Source organism: Magnolia sinica, chromosome 7 (assembly GCF_029962835.1).
Source record: "Magnolia sinica isolate HGM2019 chromosome 7, MsV1, whole genome shotgun sequence".
Taxonomy (NCBI): Eukaryota; Viridiplantae; Streptophyta; class Magnoliopsida; order Magnoliales; family Magnoliaceae; genus Magnolia; species Magnolia sinica.
The window spans coordinates 46,189,831-46,203,903 of record NC_080579.1 but is presented as its reverse complement, the minus strand read 5'-3'; the positions used below and the strand labels follow the sequence as shown (position 1 = coordinate 46,203,903).

Genomic DNA, 14,073 nt, shown 5'->3' with positions numbered 1-14,073 from the left:
ATCTTCCGCATTGCTAAGGACCCCCTCAACACGGTTGATGACTGTCTTTCATCCGAAGGCGGGAACTCCGTTTGGAACATCGAATGCAGAAGGAACCTTAGGGAAAGGGAGATTGATGAATATGCTGCCCTCCTCAACTGCATCTTACAGTTTAAAGCTCAATCGCAATGTGCCTGATAGAAAGCAACGGGAATTCATTAAGAAAGAAAGAAAAAACTTACAGAGCAGGGCTACTGAGGTAGCAAGCCCAGAAAAAGGAAGAAAACTACAAACCTAAAAACAGGAAATCAAAGTCTTTTAAGGTCCAAAACATAGGAAACCCATTCGATCAACAGAAACTTGGCAAAAGAGCCCACTTTCTGAGCAGAGTGGTGGACATTGTTGAAACAACGATCATTTCTTTCCTTCCAGACAGCCCACCAAATAGCAAGGATAGCCACCCTCCAGATACCGGTTTTAGATTTGCCCAGATTAAACCCATGCCAGTAAGCCAGCGTAGAGGGAGCGGACAAACAGGGCAGATTCACTGTCGAGTCTCTTTACAGCCTCCTGTCTGTTAATTTCCCTCGTCCTACTGGTCTTATGCGGTATTACGGCTGGTATTACTCAGTCCCTCCCAAAATTGCAGTCTTCGGCTGGTTGGTCGCAAATCAAAGGGTCCTCACTGTCGATAATATGAGGAAACGGGGAATGTACATAATCAACATTTGTGCTTGCTGCATGGCCAATGAAGAAACGGTAAATCATCTCTTCATTCACTGTCCTTTCATCCACAAGATTTGGACGGTCTTCACCGCTTCAACGTGCAATGCTGCTTTCCAAGTTCAACTGACAGTCTCCTCTCCTTCTGGCATGGGGTTAGATGTGGGAAGCACAGGACCCCTCTCTGGCAGATGGCTCTTCTTGCGGTTTGGCGGGCTGTCTGGGTAGAAAGGAATGATTGGTGCTTTAACGACAAAGCCAATTCAGCGGACCTCATTGCGTTTAGGGCGATTCATTTTGTGGTCGAATGGGCTACCTACTCATCTAAGCCTACTGATTGTAATTTTGATTTTCTAGCTGCTTAGCAGTTACTGCTATCTCAGCAGAGCTGCGCTCTCTCTCTCTCTCTCTTTGTTGTCTTTCCCTTTTTTACATTTAATAATATTCTCTGCGTTAATTGTCCAAAAAAAAAAAAAAAAAAAAGACAGACTAAAAGAGAGTTGCCAGGAATTCCAAGAGAACACCATGCAATTTGCAACGCCAAAAGTGGCATCCTTGTAAAATGATTTCCAACCTTTCCTGCTTTTTCTGATCTAAATCACAAGTGAGACAATGGGGAGGTCCTGGTCATACCTCACTTGCATTCTGAGGCTGCTGTATCATGTTGGCCTTCCAAATTGAAACTCAAAACATAACCCTAATATTCCGAAATATAGCACAGGAAACACCACAACAAAACCGTCAAGTCCTCAAGAAGGGGGAACTTGTAAAACAGTAGAAATGCAGCATGTCTTCACAACCAATACAAATATCATAATATTTGGAAGTGTATTGCTAGCTAGACCAGCTTATGGCAATCTGCAGGTGTGTGCTAACTTCTGGAGATTCAAACTACTCATCTCTAGCTCTGATACCAACTGTATTGGACTTGCAAACTCCTTAACCACTCTCTCATGCAACACCCAAACACTACTCGAGTCCAGCCCATTCACACCACCATGTGCTAGACACCAAGAACTAGCTAAGATGCAAGAGAACTCAAGAGAATGGGTTGGGAAACCTTATATTGCACTATGGAGAGAAGATTAGAACTCTGAAGAGCAAGTCTGAAATGAGGGGCACTCCCTCTTTATAGACCATAGAAAGTTATGAATGGCTATCCAGCTTATCCTCCAAATGGATAGTAAATGAACATAAACATGCAGCATATGGTCAGCATTCCAAACAAAGAAGCACCAGTTGCTTGGATAAAGAATCCGATGGGGAGTTCTTTAGTTCATGACTCATCCATGTACGACCCACCATAAAAAGGTGGACCCATCTGTACCGTTGCAGACCAGAGCAGCAACTGCCAATTCATGTTTATTTATTTTCTTTTTCATCAACAATTATATTTATTATCATAGCATATCAAAGTCAGGCCCACAACAAAAATAAACAAAGTTTGGTCCCATGAAGTGATGTACAGGCACCATGTCTGAGATGTCATGGCAGTCATTAATGTACAGTGCAGAACCCAATGATCATCTCCTTTAAGACAAGCATAATCAAAACCAATGGAAGATTAGCTTATGCATGTGGCCCATTTTCAAGAAGCATCAGTAGTCACATTCCCAATTCTAGTAAGATCAAAGATTTCAATCCAGTAGCCATCAGGATCCTTAATGAATGCCAACCCTTTCATTTTTCCTGCAATTGGCCCAACAGAATCAATTACAACATTTCCAGGGAGAAAGACCAAGGATGTGTAGCCCTAGAGCCATGCCCTAGCTGCTTGCCCCTTTCTCCCCACCATGTGATGATCCAGAACATTCATCTATATGGTCTCACCTGATGGTCGACATGGAAAAACTTACTTATCAGAGATCTTATTGTTGATTGGAAGTTGATTCCAGAAAAGCAGTATGGACGATAAGGATATCTGGTTGGTGAGACTTTTGCCATGAGATGCAAATATTGTAAAACAGTTTGGATCATCACTTGGAAGAGGCAGCTTCTAGGGGGCAAGTCTCCTTCACATTCCCCTTGAGGAATAACCAAAAACCAAAATAATCTCAGAATAGCTCTTTAATATAGACATGGACTTGTTTGCAATTTCAGAAGGCTACAGTTATGCATAAGTGGAAGATAAGTGAACAAACAAAATATTTTTAAAAATCCAAACTGAGACAACAATATTTTATATTATAAATGAACTGCATATGCTGCACCCTTTTGATGCATCAATTGCCCACTGTAAAGTTATTGTACAACGTCCACTTTGGATGTGATGCCAATGTGCATCTGGCTCTATTTGCATGGTCGCCACTTCTGTCACTTCTGTTACAGAAGTGGCGATTCTGAAGCCACTCATAGAGAATGCCTGTCAAACTAGGCTCTCTCTCTCTCTCTCTCTCTCTCTCTCTCTAGCCACTCAATGCAAACACAATCCCAAATGCACCCTAAAGTAAAATTTGATGGCACCCTCTAGAAGTAGAAAACACAAGTTTGACAGAGTATGATGAGACAATCACTCCAAACCTTGGATGTATTCTCTTTGCACAATTATTCTTGTTGAATCAGCAATGCAGCATCCTTGCACCAGTAAGATGAGGAAAATGCATTTATTTATTGTGATTCAAAAGACGCATGCATGATGACATCCAATTCATGCATCCATCAGACATCCCAGATTTTTTTCTCCTTAAGAGCCATTTAGTGAGACACCCTATGGATTCAAACTGGCACTCAGACTTGATTGGACAAATTCTGTGACGTGATCGTTGTGGCTGGCTTGAACTGTACAAAGACAGGAAACATCATACTTTGTTTATTTACAGCAAAGTAATTCTGCCAATGTACATCGTTGATATTTTGATCATTTGTGGGAATCCTAGTATCATTTCCATGGAATTCCCTGAAGATACAATTGCAGTTTCCAAAACAGTCAATCCATGGCACAAATAGTAAGGGAACCCTGCACAGTGCACACTAATCAATCACATCTAAGCTCTAAATTTACGAAGTCTGTAAGGCCCAAAGCCAAACCCTGAAATAACTTTGGAACGGGTGATTCAACCTTGAAACCCCTCAAATACACTTACAAGTCCTCAGAAGGAAACAAAAATGTCCATAACTGTAAGCTTAGGCTACCTTTTGGTAGCTTTAGAAATCCCTGAAAGGCAATGGAACACTCATTTTTGGGCAGCAACAAATAAGCCTAATGAACCAAAAATTCTCCCAAAATGCTAAAATCAGTTACCACCTGTTCACCGTTGTTTCGACGTTCCTCTTCCTTGCATGGGTGATGAATATGCAGGCATGCTAGAATTGGGATTGCGGTTCCAATTCAAACCGAACGACAATGACCCCGAGCACCAAAGTAGGCAGACACTGGGTATGACCGAAGTCTGAGGAGATCGGTCACCTATTCGGCCACTCGCTCAAAGCGTAAATTGATTAGGCGATGGTCAAAGGGTGGGGGTTCATCCTCTGATGATGAGTTTCTCTTTGCCTTCCGTACGAAAGGACTTTCTCAATGCGTGAATGACAGAATACGGAGTGATAATTCAAAATTTTGACAAATAAAGAGTATTCATATTCTAGCTATCGACTACTGTATTTACACTGCAGATTATACTAGAGAAGGCAGGTAAATGCGATAAGTAATTGATTGCTCTAAAGGAAAGAAATTACTTGAAAGAAGCTGCAATTACACTATGAAATGTAAATTTGACAAGATAATTTGAAGATAATTGATTTGTTTGGGTTGGTGTGAGACAATTTTTCCTATTAACTTCTTCTATTTATAACTTTGATCCAAGCATTCTGGATCCTTTTCACGATCTGACGGTTACCATAACCGTTTTTGCCCATGCTCTACTTCCAGATTCTTCCCACGATCTAGTCTTTCTTGAGCCTTTAATCCCTATTCAGCATTCGTGGTGACTCGACCGCTGGCTGACTTAATCAATCGGTCGCGCCTCAATGATTACTTGTCATGTGCGAAACACGTGATAACACCCTTCGGGAATTCGGTCGCGCCTCAATGATTACTTGTCATGTGCAAGACACGTGATAACACCCTTCGGGAATTCGGTCACATATTCTTATTGTAATCTTCCGACCGTTAACCTCATGAACATGACCCACACGAATCTGACCGAAACGGGATCCGGTCGAATAGGGTACAAACACCAGCATAACTGTTGGGCTTGTAGTTGTTGATATGCTGCTGATTAGGGGTGCAACTTGGGTCGAACCCAACCTAAACAAGACTGGCAACCCAAAATTTACGTCAGGTCAGGTCAGGTGGGTTTAACACTCAGGTTGGGCTCAGGTTTGAGGCCTCAGGCAACCCAAACCCGAGCCTATATCACACTCTCTTTTTTCTTTTTGGGGTACTACCCTTTATTACAATTATACATGTATGGTTATAAATGAAAATATCCGACGGTCATATTTTAGCAAACAAGTGTCCACTGATCAGAGGTTAGGATTGTTTGAAAAACCTGATTTTGGGACTGTGACTTAATGATAGTGAGTCCCTCAATATGTAAGTACCTTCTTTTCTTTTTTTTCTTTTTGGGGCAATACCCATTTATTACATTTATACGTGTATGGTTACAAATGAAAATATCCAACGGTCATATTTCAGCAAACAAGTGTCCACTGATCAGAAGTCAGGATTGTTTGAAAAACCTGATTTTGGGACTGGGACTTTATGATAGTGAGTCCCTCAATTTAGTCAGTTGAATGAGAGTTAATGTATGCCTCGTGTTCAATTGGTAAGTGCCTATGTATCAAGCGTCATAGGCAGCTGGGGTATCAAATAACTCCCCAGCATCATGAAAAACGCTATAACACTGATACATCTCGCAAGAGTTTGTTTTGCCTCTGTCGCAACTCCAGATCAAGCATCTATTGTTTCCCAGTAGGGCCTACATGCTGAATTCTTTAATGATCTGAACCATCCATGTTGTGAAATCTGTTATACTCGAACCACCATGCAAAGCTTTCGCTCAACAGATGATTGTTACCATCACTATTTGTAGATGAATTGAGAACTATGAGAAGAAGATTTTCCTGGTTTTCAGGTTTGCTGGGACAGAGTTGGCCTAGTGTTTCCTGGGGAATGATTAAATTTTTTGGTACACCACATTTCCTCAGGAAACCAAGGAAAAGTCTAAATTCTCTACGTTTTCCATTCCCCAACTAAAAGCTTAGGAAAGTTTTTTGAGAAAAGGATGCGGAATGTATAACTACCAAAAGAAGCCTAACCGAAACAGGCTTTTTGTAAAAGCCAGGGAATTACTAAGCTAGAAAATCCAAAAACCAGCAACCAACACCTCCTCAAAATCAAAAGTGAGGATCATCATTCAAATATGATTATGGGAAACTATTCAAATTATGGTAGTTAAGAGAAAATGGATGGGTTTGAATCTCGGGACCATCTCAAGTGTGCGCCCCAGTAGGTGGCAACGCACGCTGGATATTTCTAATTGTCTGTGTGCCAAGTGTCATACGCATTACATAGTTAAATCCCCTTACACAATGCGCATTATGTGCATTGCTGAACAGGAAACTAATCATCGATTGGTGGAGTTTCCATACCTTAGTTGTAACCCGACTGGACCCAAGATGGGTTAGGGTTGGGAGTATGGAAGATCAGGTTGGGCCATGGATTGACCCAATCTGAGGTGGGGTTGGGGACCCTCAACCTGAACCAAGCTGCCAAAGTTATAACTCCTACCTTCTTTCTTCTTCTTTTTTTGTTTTTTTTGGCAACCCCCAAGTTGCACCCCTACTTATCCCAATCTAAATCTACGACCACAACCTTGATGCGTAACCCAATAGCTCCTTAGGTAGGAAGAGGCATGGTTCCTGATCAGAGGACTTCCGCACAAGCTATGAAACCCAGAGGTGCTCTTGGAGGTAGGTTTGTGCTTAGGGAAGGTTATTATGCTAGATCCGTCAATGGCGGATTGGGGGGAGCTGAGAGTTGCTCAGCTGCCGGTGAGGGAAAAGAGGTTTGAGAAAGATTTGGGGTGGATTCTGGTGGTCGTAGGAGGTGTTAGGGTGGTAGTTCAGGTTGAGCGTGATGGGGGTTAGCGGCCGAGGGGAGCAGAGGTGGTGGCAGACTGGTGATAATGGAGGTGGGGGAGTAGGCTGGGAGGAAAGTTACAGGAGCACCGAGTTGGATGGAGTACAGCTTCGCTGCTCCAAAAGAGTATCCGTGACAAATCAAAACACATGTATGATGGAGGTTGCACGTTAGGAGGTGGGGGGATGAGTGGTGATAGGAGAGGCAACACATATCCAGCTCATTGGAAGGAGAGGAGGCGAGTATGATGGGTAGACCCGTCTCAGGCGGGGAGGCAAAGGAGGTAGCATCTGACGTGTGTTGTCTAGGCTTCAATGAGATGAGCAACAGTGGCAGCAAGGGAGGTGAGGGAGCTGGAACGTGTCTTACTAGTTTAATTGTGAGAGGACTTAAAGAAGGCAGTTGACTGACCAACGAAAGAGATACAACAAGGCCTAGGTTCGAAGATGCCAAAGCTGGGGAGGGGGGCACATTCGACCTTCGCAAAGCCAAGAACATTGACGCATGTCAGGTTGGATGGGTTTCGAGAAGAAATTATGACAGCAATGAGGCCGAGTGCCAGACACGCATGGGGATGGATACAACAACAGCGCTCGCGCATAGAGTTCCCCATGTGGAGCTGGCATTTGCATTGGCATGTGGGTAGGATGAATTAGCCCCCTTCGCATGTGAAAGATACACCCTTTTATTGATGCAATAGAGGCTCGTCAGTAGAGAAGGAGGTGGAGGGGGCTTGCTCAATAGTTTTGAACCTACAACTGGAGGTGGGAAGTATCTGTCAACGATCAACTCCAGTGATATGAGGAAATTTTTTGTGGCCAGGGAGGTGGGTTAATGTTTGTCTTTCGATGAGGTCGGAGAAGAGAATGCATTGGTTCTCCTAGAGGTCAAACTGTTAGCAATGTGTAGTGATGAGATGCAAGCATCAACAAAGGGACTGAGGAGTGAGGAAAACAGTTTGGAGGCTTTGGAAGTGATGTCTCTGCAAACAGCCATGCACACAAGAGAGGATAATGGGCTCAACACTAGAAGCTCTAGTGACATCACACCAGGGAGCTCTACAGAACGTATATCAATGGCAAAAGGCATGTGGTGGGTCCAGGAAGCTTTCGAGCATGTCGGAAGGTTGCTCGGGGTAACTTTTGGAGAATGCGAAGAGGATTGTTTAGTATTGTTCCAATTTTTAGAGGAGAAAGGATTGAAGAAAACAAAGAAGGCACGAAAGGGAAGGACCCAAAAAACTCCTAAGGGGAGTAGAGAGTTGGCAAGCCTCGACAGCAACAACGAGGGGATCACCTCAAGAGGTGAGAGAAGGGGAAGAGTGAACAAATCAATTAAGCAATGAAGATGCTGAGTTGGAATGTTACGGAGTTAGGGTGCAGCTAGAAGAGCGCTCAGATTAAACGGATGCATAGGCTCTATTTGCCAAACCTGGCATCTTTGCGGGAAGTGTTTTAGGAAGATCTAAACTCTTTTTGCAGGGGCTGATCAGAGGGGGGCATTCGAGAAATCAAGGGATAGAAGGATTCCTATAAGCATGATGGACTTCTCTGGGTGGGTGGACATCAAATTCACATGGTTGAATGAGCAAGAAAAGCCAGTGATGTCGAAGCTTGATAGATTTATGGTTTCTTCATCCAAGATTAAGCACTTTCCCCAAGCTGTGCAGAGGGGCCTTCCAAAACCCATCCAGGATCATTGTCCAGTTTTACTGGAAGTGGATGACGATAATTGGGGCCGCACTCATTTTGGTTTGAACTGTTGTGGCAAGAGGTGGAGGGCTTCTAAGGCTTAGTGAAGGACTAGTGAGAATTGTTAGAAGTGGAAGGCAAGGTTGGCTTTAAACTCTTTTAGAAAAATACAACTACTTAAGAGGAAGATCAATGATTAGAGGAAAGAAGTGTTGGGGTAGAGGGAGGAGGAAATGGATGCCATTTTAAGGGAGATCTAGACACTCAATATGAAGGAAAAGGGAGGAGAGCAGTTGGTGGAAGATAGGTCGGCATGGGAGAATTTTAAGCTCAAATATAAAAAGTGGTCAAAGGAAGATGAGATAAAATGGAAGCAATGATCAAAAGCGATGTGGTTAAAAGAAGGTGATAAGAACACCGAGAATTTCCACGAGGTTGCTGGTGCTCTAGCAAGGCCGAATCAAATTAGAAGCGTGAAAGTGGACAACGTTCGGGTTGAGGATAAGGATCAAGTCCGCAAGACAGCTGTCATACTAAATCTACCAAATTAGCCACGATGTACCCAGTATTCCAAATATCAGTGAGATTATAGATAATATCATCAATATTATTGGTATCACTGGTCAGCGATAGCAAAACTTCAAGTAATATAGAAAATTCCAAACATCACCGATAATTTATAACGATGCCAGTGACACCAACGATATTTTGGACTTCTGGATAATATAGAAGTTTCTTGGTACCAACAATATCAACAATAATATCACTAATACCAGGGATACTTATGTAAAACGCTAGAAATTCACGAGAAAATTGAGGGAAAATCCTGAAAATCGAAAAAATCACCATGTTTTGTGGGATTTTTTTATTTTTATTTTTAATATATTGTTCCATAGGTGATTTCACCCACTCTCTTTGGTTTTTTTGTTGAAATCAAAGCTTCTATTTGGGGGAGAAATCTCGACTCTAAGGAGAGACAGTCCAAAACTCAAAGGTGACTTTTGTTCGTAGAAACTTCACTCTCTCTCTTTTTCTTTTTCTTTTTTTTTTTCAAATATTAGCATGTATTGCAATGTGTATGCATGATTCTTATGCATTGACTATCAGTGCATTGATTAGCGCACCTTGTTTGTCAATCACGTGTGTCTATGTCAGGGAGTTGGTTGAGCCCTTAGAAGTTGAAGACTGAAGACACACAAAGACTAGAACATCAAGGAAGTGAAGAACAAGTATATGAGGTGCCTTGGTGACCCTAACCTTGACCCAAAACAACCCTTAAACCTCTAGATGATCCTAACCCGATAGATAAACCTTGTTGATCATTACTTAGCTATATAACCAAAATTGGAACATGGTAAGGCTAGAAGAGGTGCAAAGCTGCTGTGAAATCGTATGCCAAAACAGCAGTTTTCAAGTGGTCCTCGATCCCATCGACAGGTTATCGATGGAATCAAAGGATCACTCAATCCGATCAAAGAATCAGTCTAGTAACCCAACAAATATATTCCTGAATTTTCTCAATGGGATCGACGATCTGTTCGATCCTATCGAAGGAGCTTCGATTACATCGAAGGGCCTTTCGATCAGATCGACAGAGCCATTAACTAGCAATTTTATGACCGTTGCAAACGATTTCTTATAAAAGGGCATTCGGCTCTTGGGCAATATGATGGGTTTTTGGTGCAATAGAAGCTTGGGAGATTTCCCACTCATATCCCACATTCCTAACTTCTAAGTAGATGAGATCTAAGTCATCTTCCTTGTAATTCATCATTTGGAAGAAGATTTCAACCACATTGAAAACGATGAACATGATCTCTTCTCCGCCTTGTTCTAGAAATTAGACTTGAACCCATAGTAAAATTCTTGTCTAAATCTTTTAGAACACCCATCTAGGTGAATCCCCCAAGAATTACAACATTTCCATGTGTTATAGGCATTGTTGTCATGTGCGACTGCACATGAGCATATACGAGTGCATATGCGCATATCCATATGCAGATCACATATGCGATCATGGCATCTACAAAAATATGCGATCGCATATGCAATGTATGTGATTGCATACAGCATACGCGATCGCATATTGGCCAATGGTTGGCACATTATTTTATTTTATTTTATTTTTTTGTTTAAAAAAAAAAAACCAACTTTTTCTCTATAAGGCTTCCAAACCTCCCCCATTTGCAATATTCTCATTCCAAAACTCTTTTACTCTATTCTTCTCTTACATTTCTTAATTTCAAGTGGTCTTAATCTCTCTCTTATATTTCCTACTTCTAAGTGCTCTCTCTCTCTCTCTCTCTCTCTCTCTCTCTCTCTCTCTCTTGGAAGTTGGAAGATCAAGATTTAAGCACTTGTTATTTAATTCATTGTTTAATTGATTTTATTTCTCTCAAATATATTTTAAATATGTAAAATTAGTTATTTAGTAACTTAGAAATGTTATCCTTAATTTCTTTTTCTTTTTTACAAAAAATTTTAATTTTTCATATTTAAAAAAATAATAATAATAATTTCCAAAATAAAAAATATGCGGTCACATATGCGAATCTGCAATCGCATATGCGCATATGCATATACAAGCACACATGATAGCATATGCGATTCGACAACATTGGTCATATGAGATTCACCCAACCTCTCATCACCTTGGTCACCTCAATAGAGCATCGCATGCAAGATATTTGATCTTGAAGCTAAAGCATCATCATCAATAATCAAGAGAGCAAAAGGGGAGTTGATTGAAGCACAGGAGAGCATCAATCAAGCAACCCAAGACGATGCATCAAAGGGGCTCAATTCGACAAGTGTCAATTAGTGAGTTCATACTTTATTTCCTTGTGTAGGATTGAGGATAAGAGTTTGTAACCCAAACTCGATAGGTTCTTGTATGGGACTTAGGCTCTTGTGTATGGTTGAATTCACCGAATACAAGTGGGTACGTGTTAGTCCCTGTGGGAGCCTCCAGTGGGAGTGAATGTAAGTCCTTGGACTAGGACTGAGGTTGTTGGTTAGCCAATAGAAACCAACTAAAGTCTCTTGCGGGAGCCTCTGGTGGGAGTGTATGCTAGATAGATTCTTGTGTAGGATTGCAGTCCTTGTGTAGGGTTATAAAGGTTAGAGGTGAACCTGATTTAAAACCTCCGATAGTAAAATCCAGTACACTCAGGGAGAGTGTGTCCGCCTGGAGTGGAGTAGGGAAACCGAACCACTATACACGCTTGTATTTGGGATTATCATTTGAATACTTTTCTAATGATGCTTAACGCGATTGTTTTGTTAATTTATATGTATGCTCGATTAGATGAATGATAGGATTTGAATAGTTAGCACTTCCCACACACATGTACACTATCAATTATAGACCATTTCCATAATTGGTATATCTTTAGTAATCTGTGATTGGACTCTATTGGCTTGGAATCCTTGAAGTTAATTGCCTTAGTTTAATTAACATATCAGTTTAAGTAAGCAATTGTGTGTTAAAAGGCAAAAAAATTAGTTGGTCCTAATCACCATTTTATAACTCCTCCAAGCTTCCATGCATTGTCGTGGTATCTTATTCCACGCAATTTCAATTGGTATAAGAACCAAGTTGCTCTTAAAGGGCTTAACCACTTTTGAGTTGCTCCAAGGAGTTTAAGAATCATGTCTACCTAAGAGGGGTGTGTCGTCACACAACCACTGTATTTTGATGGGTCTAACTACGCCTATTGGAAAGCTAGGATAATGGTCTTTCTAAGATCCTTTGACCCTATGGTTTGGGCAATTTTTAAATAAGGATGGACTATGCCGGTAAAACAAGTCGTGGTTGATAGTAGAACCATTAGCACTCCCAAAGATAAATTCAAATGGAGAGCGGAAGAGAGAGCGTGGTATACCTATGATACTAAAGCTCCCAATGTTATTTATTGTGCGATTTCCCCCAATGAATTTAAACGTATTTGTACATGTGAAGCAAGTAAGAAAGCGTGAGACATATTGGAAGTCACACACGAGGGAACTAGCACAATAAAGATATCGAAGCTTTAGCCTTTAATAATCCAATTCGAAAACATTAGAATGGAAGAGTCTGAAACTTTCATGGATTTCCATTCTAAACTTAACGATATTTGCAACTCCATATGGGGTTCATGAGAGAGAATCCCGGATAGTCATATATGCAAGGAAATACTTAGATCCCTTCCAGATAAGTTCACTCACAAAATAACCTCAATAAAAGATTGTAGGAATATAGACGAGATGAATGTAGAAGAACTCTTAGGTTCCCTACAAACTTATGAACTACACTTTAAGGCCCTCTCTATAGTAAAGAAACTAGTTGTCATTAAAATATCTCATAGGCATTCATGTTGAATCTGATAGTGATAGTTATGATAAGAATGAAGACGAGGATTTCGAAAGAAAATTCAAGAAATTCCTCAAATTGAATAGAGGAAAGAATTGTGACAATAGGTACAAGACTGTTGAGAATCGTAAAGGTAAATCTGTTAAACAACATAAAAAAGTCCAATGTTACAACTGTGAGGATTATTGACATATTGCCATTGATTGCCCTAGCAAAGTAAAAGTCCAATCCATTGGAATTAACTCTTTGCCAAATACTGACAAAAGGGGGGTTGAAAGATCAAGTCTCACCAAAACAATGAATTCTGTTTAGCAGGTTCTATTTGTTTCAGGGATTAATGAAGATAGGGAGAGCAATGCAAGTGTTACATGTCTTATTTGTATCGAGTTGTAAATCATTTATAATTTGACATATAATATTTATACTTGTTTTGGTATGTTATTGGTATGAACCATGACATTGTCTAGGTTAGTTTTTTGTCACGTAATTAACAAAGGGGGAGATTGTTAATGCACTGATTTTTGCACCTCGTTTGTCAATCACGTGTGTTTGTATGTCAAAGAGTCAATTAAGCCCTTGGAAGTTTAAGACCGAATGACACATGAAGACTGGAGCATCAAAGAAGTGAAGAACAAGTATATGGGGTGCCTTGGTGACCTTAACTTTGACCCAAAACAACCCTTGAACCTTTAGATGATTTTAACCCAATAGGTAAACCTTGTTGATCTTCCCTTAGCCTTAGAACCAAAATTGGAACATGATAAGTAAGACTAGAAGAGGTGCAAAGCTGCTATGAAATCATATGCCCAAAACAACAGTTTTCGAGTGGTCCTCGATCCCATCGACAGGTTGTCGATGGGACTTGATGTAATTGAAGAACCACTCGATTCGATCAAAGAATCAATCCGGCAACCCAACAAATATATTCCTGGATTTTCTCAATGGGATTGACAGACTATTCAATACTATCCAAGGGCTTTTTGATTAGATCAACAAAGCCGCTAACTAGCCTTTTAATATCGATTTCTTATAAAAGGGCATTTGGTTCTTGGGCAATATGATGGGTTTTTTGTGCAATTGAAGCGTAGCAGATTCCCCACCCATATCCCATATTCTCAGCCTCTAAGTACATGAGATTTAAGTCATCTTCCTTATGATTCATCGCTTGAAAGAAGATTCCAACCTCATTGAAGAAGATGAACTTCATCTCTACCTTATTCTAGAGATAGGACTAGAACCCATAGTAA

At 40.9% G+C, this 14,073-nt stretch overlaps 1 protein-coding gene across 6 annotated transcripts in view; it reads right to left on the bottom strand.

The window, feature by feature from the left end:
• Positions 1 to 2,046: 2,046 nt before the first annotated feature.
• Positions 2,047 to 14,073, bottom strand: part of LOC131251319 (lactoylglutathione lyase-like) — an 89,318-nt gene continuing 77,291 nt past the window's right edge. For all 6 annotated transcript variants that reach the window (XM_058251972.1, XM_058251973.1, XM_058251971.1 and 3 more), the window contains one exon: positions 2,047 to 2,391. In XM_058251972.1, coding sequence (XP_058107955.1) covers positions 2,291 to 2,391 — 101 coding nt within the window. In that variant the 3' untranslated portion in view covers positions 2,047 to 2,290. The remainder of the gene's footprint in view (positions 2,392 to 14,073) is intronic.